This window comes from Columba livia, chromosome 3 (assembly GCF_036013475.1).
Source record: "Columba livia isolate bColLiv1 breed racing homer chromosome 3, bColLiv1.pat.W.v2, whole genome shotgun sequence".
In the NCBI taxonomy this organism is placed as follows: domain Eukaryota; kingdom Metazoa; phylum Chordata; class Aves; order Columbiformes; family Columbidae; genus Columba; species Columba livia.
The window spans coordinates 119,308,971-119,327,171 of NC_088604.1; the positions used below are offsets into that span (position 1 = coordinate 119,308,971).

General features: G+C 40.1%; 1 protein-coding gene across 11 annotated transcripts in view; it reads right to left on the reverse strand.

Moving 5' to 3' along the window:
- Nucleotides 1-18,201, reverse strand: part of LOC110362494 (uncharacterized) — a 480,683-nt gene that overhangs the window by 201,263 nt on the left and 261,219 nt on the right. For all 11 annotated transcript variants that reach the window (XM_065059403.1, XM_065059406.1, XM_065059405.1 and 8 more), the window contains one exon: nt 5,002-5,056. In XM_065059403.1, coding sequence (XP_064915475.1) covers nt 5,002-5,056 — 55 coding nt within the window. The remainder of the gene's footprint in view (nt 1-5,001; nt 5,057-18,201) is intronic.

Consider the following 18,201-nt stretch of genomic DNA (forward strand, 5'->3'; position numbering starts at 1 on the left):
AAAATAAATGCTGAGTGAATAGGACTCTCGAGCTATAGAACTTGCGCTGTGAAAATTCCACTTTGTCTGGCAAACACTATTAAACAGAAATCTATGAACAGCATTTTTTTTTCCCATTTCATACAGGGGGAAAAAAAGCAATCAGATCTGACCCAGTGACTTGGCTGACAATGGTTGGAGTCCTACTTTGTACAATGAGCTATAAAGACAGGATTTTTACTCTTGGGTGGGCATTTCAACATTGCTGGCAGGCGAGCGGCACTACTAGACTTGCCGAGATCACTTACTGGAGCTCTGGCTGGTGGCACCAGTGACTCCAGTATGTCACCGTTACCATCGTGAGCCCTCCTGGATGTTTCTTTTTTCAGGTTACTTTCTAAACGACACGATACAATTAAGGGAGTGTTGTCAAAATGCAGATTGTCATCGCTATTTTTGAATGCCTTCTGCAATTTGAGTTTTAGGTACACAAACTTTTACGATAATTTGGGGCATTTCCAATTGGAATGAATTCAAACCCCGGTGTCAGTGGTGAAGTACCTCGAGGCGATCAAAATAACTGACTGTGTCACCTTGTCCTCCTAATGATCCTTATATATTTAACATAAACATCATAAAAGTGCTTAGTCAAGCAGGACCACTACATATGTTTACCTGGGCTTGTTTTTCTAACTTGCACTGGCTATAAAAAATAACTGGGAAGAGAAATAAATATGTTAACTGCTACACCAGAGCATCAAACTATGGATTGGGATGCTTGCTGATGTTTCAAATAAACCCCAGAAGCTATTCTTGTGGGGGGTCATAACGGCACACACAACCTATTTTGAGACCATTTCTTTTCTTACAGTGCCATGTGCTTCTCATTATAATGATAATATCCAGCATTTATACGGCTATTTACATCTTTTAAGCGCTGTACCAACAACTAATTAATCCTCACAACACCCTGTAGGGTAGGTAAGTATTATTATTGCCATTTTAAAAATGGAAAAATGGAGATGGAGAGGTAAAAGTGACTTGCTGGAAGGTACTCAGCAAGTTATAGGCAAAAGTGAAATGAAAACCCAGGGGTTCCTGGCCGCTCAGCCAGACCTTCTTGTGTCTCACAAGAACTAATGCCTAATTTTAGAGTCACTGTTCATATCAAAAAAAGCCCTGTATTATCCAGCATGCATTGGTTCCATTACGTGCTCAAGACACATCAGTTGTGACAATATCAATGGTTGTGTAGGCTCCATCCCTGGAGTTTCTCAAGATCCAACATCTGGGTTCTTCCTTTAGGTGCTCTGACCTCCACCCGTCCTTCGGCAGACAGACCTACGTGCAGCACGAGGTCTGTACCAACATCAAGAACTAAACGGAATGGTACCACATGCCATTTAGCAATGAACCAAAAAATGATATTGTTTCTGTGAACTATATCCCCGTTTGTGTCCGAATTTAAAATCACCAAATATTCTCATTTCCATGAGAGAACAAAACCTCCAGATTTTCTTCCAGATGTGTTTCCTAGCAAAGCCTGATCAAGAAGTAGGACAAATTGAAAAGAAAATCTTGAGGGTTCCTGTTGGGATTGCTAAGAGGGAGGCCGAGGATACATGGTGGTGTCACTTAGATACGTGCCCATCCTCTGCACGATGGGCCAGAAAGAAGTTCTGTCCCTGCACAGCCCCATTTTCCTTGACAGCACAGGATTCAGGTCTAAAGGAGAAGTGGGCGATAACAATATAAATGCTCTAGGAATGACTCTCTCCTATCAACCCTCCTTGCCGCAGCATCACAGGTGACATTAAAGGCGACAGCCCAGATCCCCAGAGGTACCGAATCTCCAGGGCAGCAGCTGGTTATTTAGGGGAGATCCAGTTCCTTTTGGGGGAAAAAAGCAACAGAGTTTGTAAAAGTGCTGGATATCCTACAGTTCCTACTAAAATGAAACCAAGCTGTTTGGAACTTTTGTTATTTCTTTCTGATGCCTAATGGGAACTGTTGGATGCAAAATTGTTTTAGGAATTGAGCCTTAAACATCTTTATCAACTCCCCCGCGCTCCTATAAAAGATTGTTTGCATCCTTTTGCATATTCTTCAGCAAATGCAAGAAATTACAATACTCTGACTACTGGAAAGTAAAATTAGCAGCCACGTTGTCAAGTAGGAGCCAAAAGATGAGGCTGCACTAGAAGCAGATAACGCCACAACATAAGTGTATGCTTTTAAACACGTATTACGCAGGTCAAAAGCCTGGTTCCCTGTTGCCTTATTCTGTTCACAGCCACTTACGTCAAAAAAGGATTGCGTTCTACGGGAGGGTCACTGTTTAACCACCGCACTGTCTGGCTCTGAACGTCCCACCAATGCTCCACCACACGCTGACCTAACAAGAGAACGGCTGCACTTACAGAAACGGCCGAGCTCCAAAAAGAACACACCATGATAATGTCAATAGCCTTTTAAAATAATATATAGATATATACGCACTCACACACGCATATAGCTCTTGCATAAATCAGTGTCTACAGGGTTCACATTTGTGATTACAGACTGCGATATAGACAAAGCTACTACGGTTAAACCCTTTGTGAGAGTTATTAAGCTGTTGACAACATGAGAATCAGATGAATTTACCACTGGTTCAGTAATTGTCTTTCATATATGAGCAACCCCCTACATACAACTTTTATGATTCATCATATTTATTTTTTGTTTCCTCAAGCAACATCTTTTATTAGTTGCACACTCACTACCGAAATTTAATTTCTGCAAGAGAACAACAAAGCAGTTGATTATTATTATTGAGAATCTGGTACAACACAGAGTGAAATAAAATCTATAAGGCATTAAAATGACAGATTAGGCAAGAGCTGTATTCATTTACAAGTGTAAGAACATCATGTTAATGCCTCACAAGCACAACATAAAATGAAAATCAACTCTTTCATGCTGCTTTACTAATACTGCAAAGCTCCACGGAGCACCAATAGTAGTCCCTGTTAAAGAGGCACCGTCCTTTTGCCGTTTTCACATGCAGCAGGTTTATCATTAACACTTGATGGAAAACTCTCTTCCAGTCCCTACCGGCACTAAACTTTACATTTCTGCCACTTCTGGGTTTCAAGATTACTACCAGTCTTTACTAGACTGAGTGTATTGTGTGGCTGGCCCTTAATGAAAATCTAGAATGTGCACCAAAATCATCTCTGTGGTTAGAAGTGTTCATTTGGAAAGCACTATCTTAAAAACTTTGCTTTTCACAATCACCGCAAGGCTACCATATCCAGATTTACATTCGTATTAAATTTTACTGCAGCTTTATTTACTGTCACAATCTCTGAACATGAAGTGACAGGACATGCAAATAGGAAGACTTGAAATATTCACTTCACTCACACCAATCCAATCACCGGTGTACGTATTTTATGGTATTTGTATTCTTTTGATCGTATTCTACATTATTAATGTCATGATTTTCTTGGACATATCACCATTCTTTCCACATTCTTTTTGCTTAAACTCATACCTCATCACTGCTGAAAAGATGGAAAATGATACACTGCTTTGGAATATGATGTTATTTTTTCAAATCGCTGTATGTTGAGGAAAGGAGTATTTTTTCTCTCCAATAAGGAACAATAGCACGTATAAAGATTTAAATTATGCCTCTAAATTCAATATATTCCAAATAGATCGAATACTGAAGCACAACTCTCCTCATTCTGAAAAATGCTGTAAGAAAATTAACATCACACACACACTCTACTTCATTAAGGGTTAATACCTTTTGTGTAACATCCCTTGGAAATACCCACCGCAAACTTTCTGATCTGGCAAAATCACTTATTCCTAGGAAAGCCAGAAGTGATCTGATACACTGTGGTGCTGGGTAGCTCTGTAAATTACCTAAAGCATGGAGAGGTGATCTTTACCGCACTTATTATTTATTATCCTTTGATGACAGCTGGGTGAGAATCCTGCACTATTTTTTCCGGAACCTTGAAAAATCATGTCCTCCAGACAAAAAAACTTGTCTTCTGTGTTGTTTCCCTTCCAGTTCATTCAGGTTTTAAATCAGTATAAAATCCACCTTACTGATTCCCCTGAAACGTCACCACCAGGTTCGGTGAAAACGTCCAAAAAGGACAAGAATAAATGAGGATGATGTGAGTTGGACCAGGTCTGGTTGTGTAAGCACCTCTGCCTCTCATACCCTTCAGAAGCACTGCAGAAATCACTGCAAAATCTCAGAGCCAGATGTTTTGGCATTGTATACACCCTAGGCACACTCTTTTACTTTTTAAAAATGGATTAATTGAATTATCTCCTCTATTAAAATGTCATAAAGAACCTAAGAATTAAGGCTTGATAAGGAAGAGGTTTGGATTTTTCTACTGGGGTGCTTTTCAAGATAGATTGATAAAGTTCTGTATACGAAATTAAAAGTACAGATTAAAAAAAATCACAGTAGGCATGGAATAAATTACACAAGCTTTTCGGTCCAGAATATCATTCCACACATGTTACACGTAATTGCGAAGAAGAGAAAGTGTAAAAGTTGAAATGGAACATGCACATTTTTCTCCCTGCTCCGTCCTGTTTTGTGGTCGGTGTTTGAGTCTTACAGGCATTCATATTTTTTTTAAGGAAATACTTCAAACTCTATATTCAAATAAAATCTGACTATGCAAGGCAAACTGCAATAGAATCTCAGTTCTGTGGATCTCGTTGTTAAAAGGAACTAGTAGCGATTACAGTGTGTGGGAACCGAGGCAGGCACAATGCAGAAATACTGCCCCAGCACAGAAAAAATATAAATAAAATAAAAATAATAATTAAAACAAATATATATATATAAGGAGAAAAAGAAAGGGCACCATGAGGCAAATGCAGTATTTTGGATGATGTGGACATGTAAAGTGCTGGGAATGAAATGGAGAAAGAAAACAGGGCAACACTGCAAGGAAGGTTATTTCTTGAAGAAAAGGGCAACGTGGGTAAAGATCGTACCTCGTCAATGTCCAGCTGCCTCTCAAACACCGTCATCTGCTCACAGACGCTTCTTCTAAAAGAAGATGAAATTTAAGAAGTTCAGACGTACACGTCTATACAAGCACCCATACTCAACAAACAAGAATCATCTGAACTACAATTTACTTGGTATATCAAAGAGTTGATAAATATTCAATCTATAATACAAAGACACTTTTAATTGCCATATGTGTTGCATATAAGCAATTTTGAAAATGATTGTTTAATTCTAACCTGTTACTATTGTTTTCATTTTGATTTTTTTTGTTTGTTTCCTAACCCTCCGTGTTTCTGTCCCTGTTTCTACCTGTCGGTCTCTGGGGTAAGAGAAGAGGTTTGATTCCAATCCAAAACGTGAAAGTGATAAGTAGCGTGAGAACTCGGTCATATATACAGAACGTTACTTTACAAGGTGCTTACCTTTGGTAATATAGATTTGTCATATTGCTGTAAATCAAAGCTATCCACAACTAATGAGAACTCTTGACTCCCTACGTCATCCCGGAGAATGAAAGCCAAGAAAGTGACATCAGGTTTACTATTTGCAGTAATCACAGATATTAAGACATACTTCCCCCAGCTTGTAATGTGCTGGAAACTGGGGGTGCTCGAAATTGCCCAGGAACTGGTGCAAGTTTTCCAACAGAACAAGGATGATTGGACAGGCAGCTGAATCCCTGACCAGTTAGATTGCTTTGGGACTAAAACCTTTGGAAACCCATCGTGTTTGAGAAGAATTCAACAAGAAAAGAGAAAGGGGGTGTTCTCCAACAGTAAGTAGAGAGCATAGGATTCCAGGAATCTAATATCCAAATAGGCGCACAAGCTAACTTTGCACAAAAATCTCCAAGTCTGTACAGAAAGACACAGACAATGTGGCTTGAAAAATTGACTCATAGAGCCATTTAATGATATTCTATGTGTGTCAAGCACAAACACCTTGCCGAGATAAAAGCATGGCTAAGGACAAGCTCACCCTGAAAGACTTAGAGAGCCTCAACTTGGAAAGGTATTTAATAAGAAAAAGGGACAACTTATTCACTCCAGCATGAAAAGGGCTATTTGGCAACGCTTCTGCTTCTTCCTGTTGCGGAGTTCTCAAAGCACTGCGATGCTCTTTCTTGTCAAGATATTTCTGCTTTCTGATCCAACAAAGATAACCTTGTCACCCATCTTATTTGACAACCCTGAAAGGGACAGTTGCCATATGATTATCCGCGTGCCTTTCCCTACGCTTGCAGCAACTCCTTCACTTTCCGAGCCCTGGGAAGAAGCAGGTGTCTGGATGAAAGTCACCCAGTTAAAGTTCAATATATTATAAAGAGATCAAGCCTATTGTCAAAAGGAAATTTCTAAGAGTGTGCCAGCACCAATAACTCCTCCGTTACCTGCAGCCGGAGATCTGTCTATTGTCATAACCATCCTCAGTCCCTAAAACTCAGAGGATGTATCTGCACTGACAAGAGCCCTAGAGAGCGAAATGGACAACAGCAAACTGCTGCCACCTCTAACTCTGCTTTACTGCATCTTCTCATCCACACGTTTCTTATTTGTAAGTCTTACTAGCTGTAGCATTCCCAAATCGTAATTAAACGAGAAACCAGGTAGGAGCTTCATTTTGCAGGAGAAAGGTTGCCCATCAGCTGAGCAAAGCCCATCTGGAAGAACATAATTCACCTCTTCACTACATTTTCTACCCTTCCACAAGCGAATGAACAAAGCTCCGGTGGGTTTATGGTTCAGAACACCCAGCGACTGTCTCTGCATCACCAGCAGCTCCTCGAGGCTGAACGGAAAGCGCCAGAGCCAGAACCCCCTCGGTTACACAGAGTTAAGCCTCTAAGATCTCCTAATAACTGACAAGAATGTTCAAATCTGATTTTGTATCAAAGGAGAAGTGTCTAGAAATATGAAAAATTATTTTTTGGAGGTCTGTAATAGAAATTACATGATTGTTCCTGCTAAATGTAGGATTTCCTTCATGGCAAAACAGATCTATTTGGAACTTTGGCTGATGCTAATAACTTCATAGATCAACGTACGGTTTAATTGATGGAACAGATGGAAGACACAGACTCTGCAACATTAAAGAGTTATACTTAATGCATCGGAATAACTGTGACTTGGTTTTAAAATGTTCTCCTAATTGTCTGAATGGTTTAACAGTGGCATGAATTCTATTGGATATTTCCACTCATACTGATTTACAGGTTTATAGTATGATTTTTTTTCCCTAAGATTTATTATTTCTGATTTCTGTGTGAATTAACAAAAAGGAAGAAAAGTTTTAAAGACATCTCCTCTTTGGAGGACAGAGAGCTTTGCTTAGCAAAATCCAGGACAATTCAGCCATCAGCTCAGCAAAGCACTGAATTCCACAACTCCCTGCTCACCAAAGAACCACAACATTTACAGCATTTGCTGAAAAGGAATCATTTGCACAGGTCTCAATACTCAAGAACAACACACTGAGCAAAAGATTCAGGTCTTCCCAAGTGAAGGATAAATAGAAACATATCTTGAAATGACAACAGTTTAGCTTTGGATTCCTGTGCACCTTTAATGTTAATTACACGTGATTATTTATATACAAGAGGATGGCGAATTTGCTGATAAACCAAGATTTCTCTTCAGGGCTGCCTGACCCTGAGGTTTTCTTGAAAAATCATCGTTTCTGGCAGCACACAATAAATGCTAATTTGATAATAATATTTCTCTTTCATTTATATCAGCATAGACAGACAAAGTTTGACCAGGCCTAACGAAGACAGACCCGTAATTCACACAAAGTGGCTGGGGCGAGAGCAGGGGGTGGGCTGGACGGGTGTTGGATGTTCAAAAAGAAAATGAGCCTGCCCTGGTTTCTCACACCGCCATCGAGTTAAAAGAGACAACACAGTTATTACAGCTTCTTTCTTTATAAATTATAACATTTGCTATAGAAAATAAGATAAATAAAGACTGGGAAATTAATTCAGGCTGGATTGTGTCTTCAGGACAAAGTTAAAACCCGGCAAGTTTTCTATAGGCTCTGCCATTCTATAAGGGCATGAGATCTGACACAGTCTCCGCTTATCTGTTTAAACATCTATCTTGTAAACAGCACAAACAGGTTGACATAAAATGCTCGAAAAGGGCAGGCTTAAAAGACTCCAGCCCTCCCTGGCCATATTTTAGAGGCACCAGATGTCTGAAAAGCACCCAACTCCTACTGATGTCAAGTAGAGTTAGATGTCTACATCATTTAAAATGCTATTTGGCATTTTTTTGCATCTCAAGGAGTGCAAATGCCCAGCAAATCTGCCCAGTGCCCTTCAAGGTACCTACTGGACACTGAGAATATGGAATTTCTTCTCAGTGCTAATTAGCACAACACAATTACAGGTGTAAGCACTTTCTAGTCACTGGATATTGAAAGAGGCACAGAAGTGCTAAGCTGTCATTGCCCTTCACATCCATCCCCACACACAAGTGGACCCAGCCCATTTCCTCCTGTTTTAGCACAAGGTGACTCTTTGCCCAGTAAAACCCATTGGCTTTTCTCTATAGAAGGGAAAAACTAAGAGGAGCTACAAAGCCACTCACTGAACAATACACCTGCTGTTAACTACTAGCAAATTACCCAGTAACTAGGTAATTCAGAGAAAGGAATAAGCAGAAGAAACGTCTCTACAAACACGCTTCACCACACACCTCCGACACCTCGCGATGCCTCATCTTCCTCAATCGGGTCTTTGTTCTATTTGCAATAGACAAATGGCCATGCAAACTCTGCCCCAATAGTAATGGTAATTCCAAATAAAAGCAGGGACGCCCCCCTACTCACACCTCAACATTCCTCTGTCCTTCCTGATGCAGGTGTAGGTGTTCTATGGGTTGTCAATAGAGAATCCAGCAAAGCCGCCTCCCTGCGCGGCTTCCAACAGAACATCCGCGCCGGGAGCAGACTGGAGTAAATTGTGGTGTTTCCATCACACGTGAAATTCAATGGGCTTTTCATTTTCGGTATAAATCTAAACTAGTTAAAGTCCGTGTATGGAAGCGCCTCTGCTGTGAAACAGCAGTTTGCATTAAAATTACATTATATTGTTTTGACATGTCTGAAGCAAAGGTTAAAATCATCTTTTTGCTGGACATTGTTTCTGTACTATTGCCCCACCGCAGAGCTTCAATATGAACCAGCCCAGAATGATGTGAAATATTTCTGATACAAATTTTATTTTTATGTGAAACTATTCAAATGCTGCTGTACAACATGAACTACCTGAACCAAATCAAATCCTCAGGTCAATTCCTTCTTCCGAGTGCTCCTTAGATAACAAAGTCTTGTTCTGCGAATCTGTTCAATATATTAAAGTTGATTCACTCGGACAGTGTGTAAGATATAATACATTAATCTGGGCCATTTCAATTTCTGAGGCTGGGACTATAAAACTGGTGTGCTGCATATCTAATTTTTTTTGAATACCTGATTTATGCATCCCTCTGATGCACAGTGTCGATGGGATGGAGGATGCGGCGGCTGCATTAACAACGGGCTGCATCAGCACTCAAATCTTATCTTGTTAAATCAGACAAATGTAGCTCAATGAAAAGGAAGGAATAAATGCCTAGGATGGTTGAAAGGAGTGAATTTTAATCCTGTTTGTTAGGGGACTTTCATGGTGGGGGCTGAATGACTGAGACAGGAATGTCCACCAAGAGCTTATGGGACTATGAATTATTATATGCTTATACATACAACTACACATGCAGTATATACAAAGACACAGTTTTTCATTTTATTGCTAAACAGACAAGTAAACATCCACACACCGACACTCATCCATATACAAACACAAACGTTTTTAAAATTGGAGAAATAAATGCCTTTTAGGAAAAGTAGGTCTATATTGCAAAGTGTATATTTCTGGCTCTTTCTCATTCAAGAACCACCATAATTGCTTCTTTGTATATAATTTATCATTTTATGCAGTGAAACAAAAGTTATCACATGGACTAAGTATGCAGAAATAGATTAGATTCTCAGAGTAATTATATATGTTTATATGATTTCGTGGATAGATGGAGTACTGCTGTCGCTCTATACACAGTCAATATTAATTCTCAAGGAAAGAAAATGTTCCTGTATTTGCACAATCAACAAGACCTTTAGAAATAAGCTTTCTGCCAGACAAGGAAAAGTTTCAATGGCACACACTTTGCAGACTCAGCCGAAGTATTCACAATAAATGGAAGGTATTGTCGGAATTAATTCTTAGGGAAGACCCTGAATCACTGATCTTTAATTTGAATTCCTTCCTCTAATAAATTCTTGCATTTTATCTACAAACCACAAGACAGTAAAGAACCTTGGTTTGTTTATCAATAAAAATGTATTGGGCAGAGGGAAGGATCACAAAGCTGTTGTACAAGGCTGTGACCACTGCAAACCAGCTGCATAAACAGACGTGGTACATAGGAAGCCAACTCGTATCCAGAATTACTGGCTCAAAGGTGAGCTTTCATGCCCAGGAAGACACTGGAAATACATTATGCAAACATGCATCAGTTTAGCCTTTATTGCTTGCTTTTCTCTCCACAATTACTAATTAGAACAGAAAAGAAATGTTGCAAGTAGTAGATCCTATCTTGGCGACCTCTTCTGTGTTAAACTCCAAGGTGGCAGCTCTTGGTTTGGACCATCACTAGTGGTTGTTGTGATGTCCCCGCCAGTACGGATGCCTGCAGGGATGCAGGAGGAGTGAGGAGGATGGCTCGGAAGAGCCCGTCACGCACAAACACACCTACCACCTCTCGTAGCTGAAAAAGGCCCTGGACTGAACCCTTGATACGAAAGGGAACTATTTGAATGTTGTGCTTTCATTTCCCTTTTGACTCAACATGAAAGCTCTTCTTTAAATTCATGAAACATAAACATTTTAGAGCTCCTATCTTAACCCAGCCTTAAAATAAAAAAGTAGTAAAGACAAGCAATGACAGAGGCCCAGCCATGACAGAGACTATTTGTTATAGACCTTTTTGATCCAGTTATGCAGGAGAGGTTGGGATATGCAGCCCAGATACGTGCAGGCTAATGGAAGAGAATACAGATAAAAGCTACGTTCTCACTTTTCCTGAAAGTTACAGTGGCTTTCCTATATACGGTGCATATCAACAAGTGTGCAGATCAATTCAAAGCCATATTCCCGTTTAGAGAACAAAGCCGAGGACACGCCTGAGGCTGGTTGGTGGGACCGTCCCCAACCACTCGTGCTCTCAGCTGAGAGCCCTATGGAGGAGGAGTGGTAGGAGACAAGTAAAACGGCCAAACCTTGGGGAAAATACAGATAAAATGAGCGAATCAAGATAATTGTGCTAATTATCATAACGAAGGGAAGGTTCTGTGTTTGCATGAAGGCTCCCCCTCCCCCGGTTCACGGGGGATGCTGCGGATGCATTGAGGGCAAACGCGTTCCTGGCCTCGCTGGCTGCTCCGGCACAGCCGTGTCCCCGGGGTCACCCTGCAGCAGCGACTCCTTTCTGCCCTGCAGAGCGCCTTCCAAAAACGCCTTTGCAACGGATATTTGCAGTGTCCACAAGAACTTCAGCTCAGTTTAACACGGGGTGCTCTGGTTTTATTTTTTCCTTTTTTTTTAATCCTGTTCTGCGGTAGCAAAATAAAACACAAAATGCCTTTAAGGTCACGGAACAGTGACCTCATTGGCTGGGCTAATTTGATTGTGCCAGAACAATAGCACCGTACTCCTCTGCCAGCCAAGTGCATGCTAATTATGCGATTTGCCCTTGATAAGACCTTGGTGGGTCATTCAGCAGTTGTGATCTGTCACTGACTTCTAATCATGTATTATCGTCTGGGTGAGTCAGAATGGTACCCTAAGCTTTCTGTCTTTACAGCAATGTGGCACTCTAATTACCTTATGCCAAGTGGATATGCAGAGACTGAATTAAGTGATCACTGTGATTGCCTTCAAAATCTTCTCTTTATCCTTTGTGTTGCTTCTCTGCAATTTACATTTTAAGATGCCGAGAAGCTTTTGGTGAGACTGAAAATGCCACTCTAAAAAATAATGATTTTTTAATTTAAAAAGCATAACACTAAATTTAACTCACACCAATTCCTAACAGTATTTAAATGCTGCTAAACAATATACCTCACTAAGGATCTTGCAGTAAACTTGTTGGAAATTATAAGATATCCTTTCCCTTTTAATCTGCAACCAAAAGAGAAACAAAAGGGAAGAAGCCTAACCTCTTTCTAAAGTTTTAACAATTTGTAATTGCTATTTAATAAGCAAAATTAGTTGCAAAGTGCTTCGCCACATTTATTATGCCTGTGAAATGCACGTGCCGATATGACAAATCTATAGATCAAATGTAAAGCTTGAAAAGCTTAATCACTGTGTTTGTTACTAATGGTAAAGATGGGTTGACCCTGTAAGTCTTAGAAATTCGGGAGCAAATTTCTCACCTCTCGGTTAACTCCTTTTGTGGCAATTCAAGGGATCTGGGAAGGTTAATGGTGAAAACGCTGGGTTTTTACCCAGCACTTTGAAAACCAGTTCGAGCTGCACCGTACTTCTCTATTGTTGCATAGCAACTCTCCAAAACTACAAAGCAATCTGTTATGGTAAACCAGTTGTATTAACATCTGTATTTGCCCAAAGAATGATCTAATGCTTTTTGCAAAGAAAATGTGGTGATGTGTCTCTAGGTTAAATAAACCAAGTAATGATTTATAAAATCTGATAAGATACATTTGTCTGAATCATCCTTGAAAATATGAACCCTGAAGTGCTACTTGAAAGTTGTCATAAAACAGACAAAAAATCCTCGCAATGCTAAATTTATTGTACCACTAACAGAAAATAAGGATTTTCAAAGCTTTTCTGTATTGTGTGTCAATATTGCAGTATAATTTTTTTTTCATAGAAACAAACTGAAAAAAAAAATAGTCAATAAAAACCATAAAGGACAATTGAGAAAAAATTGCAAGCCTTATTTTCCTTGAATCACATGATGCACAAGTAGCTTTATGTGCTGAAACCTTGGTTTGTTTGGGGGTGGGGGGATGGAGAGACAGAGCAAAAGAGAAAGGCAGAGCGCCTAGAAATAAGATGCATTCCCTGGGTGGCAAAACAAAAGAGTCCAAGGGAAAAAAAATAGAATAAAAAAAAGCCGTAGAAAGTTGACACAGTCAAGAATAATGGCTAAATCTATCAAGTTTGATCAGGTCTGCTATAATGAAGTGGAGCTTCATATTCCAAGCAGGGACAATGAAGACAGAAGTCAGGCTCTAGAAATGTGCTGCTCACTTTGTGCCTGGAATATGCAGCAGCCAGCGGGGAGCCACCAGATAATTACACAGTATTTGTGTGGGTCCGGGAGCTTCCCGCGCAGGTTGAATGCCCGCGCTGTATTAAAAGGCAGCACAGTGAAATGTTTTTAATGAATATTTTTGTCAGGGAAAGAAAAGGCATTTGAATGATTTTTGTGTATGCAGGGAACGAGAGGTGGAACATCACTGTCAAAATACAGGTACCTTTATTTATATTTACTTATTTATTTACGGTTTCAGGAGCCTGATGTCCTTTCAATAATACAAATCACAACACTAGGTTAATGTTATTTAGGGCTAATTGCACACGCAGTCCCCTAACTAATGCTTGCTGTTAGTATGTTTCGCTGCAATCCTACATCAAACTGGCTTCAAACTACTTTTATTTTTATTTCCAGTAGAAGCTGAAATGTTTAGACACATTTAATCAGAAAACTCAAAGAAGAAGTAACACAGATGTTGATACTTACTATTCAGTAGCCCTTGGCAGTGATAGATCTAAACCACAAGAATACATTATTTCAGCACTCTCTAATTCTCACCTAACAGATGTGAATAATCCACTGAATTAAAAACCCCAGACATGATACCCATAAATGCTCGTTTGGCAGTGCGAGCAACTGCATTGATCAAAACCTGGACTTCAGGAAAAAGTTCATTTGAAAGGGTTTTTGCTGGTCCGGATTTCAGTATTACTCCCAGCCCAGCAAGGCCCTGTTTTGCTGCTTAAGATTGAACCACTCCCGGTACACACAGACTGAGACAATTTGAATGCGCTGCTCCGTGCAGGATTAAATCAGGCCCTTCAGGTTTCGCAGCACTGTCCTCCACAAGAAACACAGGTCCATAGGCTTGCCTTGTGCTCTAGATCAGCAACAGCAACTCGCAAGGATTTTTTGGAATCTAAATATTAATTTTTAAACAAATACGATGCTCGGTTTTATAATTAAACAGTGATTGGATAGAGAGGAAGTCCCCAGGTGAGAAAGGAGGCCCAGCAACCCCCTGGTTGCCGTCCTGAGCCTCCATCCAGCCTCCTGATTGCCAAATACTGAACGAGAGAGAACATTTTGTTGCTCTCCAGGGATGCATTTTAATATCTATATTCCTTGGGAAAATACAAAAAATTTGGAACAACTTGGAAACGAGGAATGTAATTAAAAGGGAGTGACTTCTTTGGTGCTGACACCTGAAAGGTGCAGCAGAAGACACAACGAGCTCGTCCTCCACAACATCATGGGAAGAGAAAACTTAAACACTTCTACAGTTTTAACTCTGTGCTTACAAAAAGAGGAGTAGTTGTGATAAAAGTCCTGGGAAAACAGCAATGAAATAGAAACATGTGCCACCTGAATCAGGTTACTGGAGAAAACAACCTCATGGGTCAATATAATGTAGTCAAAGACTTTTTTATGTAAAAGGGCCCTAGAAAATTAATTCCAATATTGTCACTGATTTTAAAATTCTCAGTCTCTAAGGAAAGGTTGAAGTGTCTCATGTTAGATACGGCCACAAGTTCATCCTCCGTCTAACTCCAGTCATTTCCCTTTTTGCTACTGGATTGAAATACATCCATGACCTGCACTTGTTTGGTGTTTGTTTTGTTATTTTAACTTAAAATCCAAGTTGTGAAAATTCTTGCTCACAGAAATTCTTTTCTGGTTCGCTTCTGAGCTTTGGTGTTTGTTTGTTTTTCCAGAAATCAAACTGAAACTTCCTTTACAGTGAGCGCTTCAGTCCTTGTTGCTGCAGGGCCCGATCCTGCACCTTCACCAGCCATTTACCACAAAGGTAAATTGTTCCTGTTCCACCAGGAACAAATCCTGACGCAAAAGGGAATAAAAGGGTTTCACATATCTCACCCCTCCCCTTTTTTTTGTTTGCATTCCTATTTTAGCAACACACAGCGGCACATTTTCAGAAATGATCAAAGGACTAAGCTGGAAATACCTCTTTCAGAATTATCAGCGCTGTGTTTTTCCCAGGGAACAGAATGCGACTTCTACTCCGCTCTTTGTCTGCGGCAGCTCTCATTTAAAAGGAAATCTTTCAATTACCAGATGAAGAGGTAAACAGCTGTCACGTTTGGAGCCCAAGCAAACATCATAACCTACATTCCATCCCCCAGAGCAACAAAACCCAGACCCTCCTCTGCTGCAAAGGAGGCGATGGGAGCTAAGTGATAGTTTTCATTTTATTTTTGGCAAGTTCTTAAAATTTTTGCAGCTCCAAATGCTTGAGCCCATCTCTGAAATGGAGGGGAAGACGATAATTACTCCTTTGGACCCCTGGCTGTTTGAGGTCGCCTTTTGCGAGTAGAGCAAATAGTTGCAACTAATCAACTGTGGCAACTCGTGTTTGCTCAGTTCACTCTCCCAAATACGTTTTTAAGTAACTAACATATCTAACTAAAGCTCACGGCGTACTTATCAAGAACCGAGCTTTCTACACCCGCCACAGCGCTCAAAGCCTACGGTACGCAGTTCATTTTTGGTTCACTGTTGTTACAAACGAGCTGAAAGAATAATAAACTTGTTGGGTCAGATGCTCGTTTTCGTTACGCCTGCCCATTTAATTCCGTGTAAGCCAGTGCATTATACCAGATTTACAGGACTCCGAGTGACAACAGGAGTCAGTCAAGGCTCTGGAATCCACTTGGGTTTACACAAGTTAAAGTGAGGGCAGAATTTAGCCCCTAAAACAGGAAAAAAGAAATCTTAATACCATCATTGCTCTGCACAGGCTTCCATTCCAGCAGCCATATAACCTGGTTAATGTAGGCAGAGTTTCTTTTTGCGTCTGTATATTAAACAGCTATTTTGCCAATATTTATACGCCCATATCCCTCAGAAGCAGCGGAGCCGGGGATATCAACCATGGCTGTTAGTCCCGTTGCATGAGATGAGCTTTGTATCAAAGGAAAAAAGGCTCCTCTCCATCTCACATGCTTTATTTTATTCAACCAGCTCTTTTTCACATTGTTATATCCAGTGAATATAGCACGGTTGGATTCAGAAGAGAACCTTAAGCGTTATCATAATGCTTAGAAGCAATGGCTTCACACTGTATAATCTATCAAAGGTGTCAGATTTACAAAATGCAGATTTTCTGTCACATTTGGGCACTATAAGCACTGTATCTTTTCACTAAGGTGCTGACTGCTGTTTTAATGAGGCCCTTTGGTGGCTGTAAAAAACTGAAAGGAGAGGATTATAGGGGTTACCCTAGGTATTGTCTATTTGTCTTACAAATTTCACACTAACTACCAATTACATCGCCATAAACCTTTTGGCTACTTCAAGCTATATGCCATATAATACATAAAAAATACGCTATGTTAACCTCTTCCATATTATACGAGTAACTACAGCCACTGATGCAAGTAACATATCTAATGAAGCCAATAATGAGCCTCTTTAAAAGTAGTCTTGTTATAGGAATAATATCCGAGCAGTTCAGTTAAAGGCTAAGGTCCATTATGGCACGATTCCGATGTTCTCCGGGCCCAGGGCTGAAAAGATGCTGACACACTAATTCAGGCTCAAGAAGGGCATTAATCTCACAACCTTCTCCTTGTCATGCTTAATGGGACATCCTGCCTAGGTGAAATGAACCTGATGTATTCAGGTAAACATAATTTAATAAGGAGGAAAAAAAAAAACACAGAGAAAACCAAATAGCTGGGGTCTGACATAATGGCACGGGGAACACTTACAATTCAGTTCTAGTGGAGAGGACTGTTAATGTTTGACTGAGAAGCAAGCAATGTACGAAGATAAAAGGGTAAATAATGCAGAATTTGTTTAAAAACCCACCACTGAATTATTAGTGCATTTAAAGGAGTATGTTAATTTGGAGGAAGAGATGCGCTAATGTGGGGCTTAAAGCACTTGGGTGTAAAATAGAGATCTGAAGCTATATCATATGATATTTAAAAGGCAAGCATGAATGTCAGTGAGTAGCTGTATATCCTCTTTTGGCTGTCATCAATCATAAGTCTAATAAGCCACCTAAAATTATGTCACAAGGTAGGGAATAGCATCAACCACAGCGGCTAAAGAAGCACAGGCCCTACGTGCAGACTGGGTGGCAAACGCAGGACACATCTCTCAACCCCAACAAAAGCACAGGGGACTATAAGGAAAACAAAACGGCCAAACCTTGGGGAATACACAGTATATCACAGACCTGGTGTTCTGTGCTGCCGGATATAAAGATGTTTATGGCCATTCCTTAACTTAGCAGGAGATAAAATTACAAAGTGCAAAAAAACATTGCCAGCAAGTAAGCAAAAAATTAAAAAAAAATTGATACATGAATTGAAAATCAAGTAGCTAAGAAAGGGAAAATATTAGGATGGACCCTTTCACCAGTATGAGCAGGACTTTATTTCCCCAGAATTCACCCTTCGCTGCCCCCCAAAGCCCAAAGGTTGTGCTACATGTTTCTGTGCTGGGTGAGAAAGCGGGATGGAATGATCCCATGCTCAAAGGGAGTTAGACTATTACAGACGCTACTCGGTGACCAGAGTCAAGAGGGGACTTCTGAGAAACCAGAACCTGCTGCACCACTGCAGAGCAGGGCTGGTGTCCTCCAGCTCTGTGTGTTTATTTTATTTTATTTTATTTTATTTTATTTTATTTTATTTTATTTTATTTTATTTTATTTTATTTTATTTTATTTTTTATTCTTTTACTCAACTACAGCTCCATTCCTTTCATTCCTGTACATCTCAAGCACCACCGTAGCACCAAAAGCTCAGGGAAAAAAAGAACGTGGAATCTCTTTGGCTGTTGCCGGATTTTCTTCTCATCCGTAATTGTAGTCATTGTATAACTGGG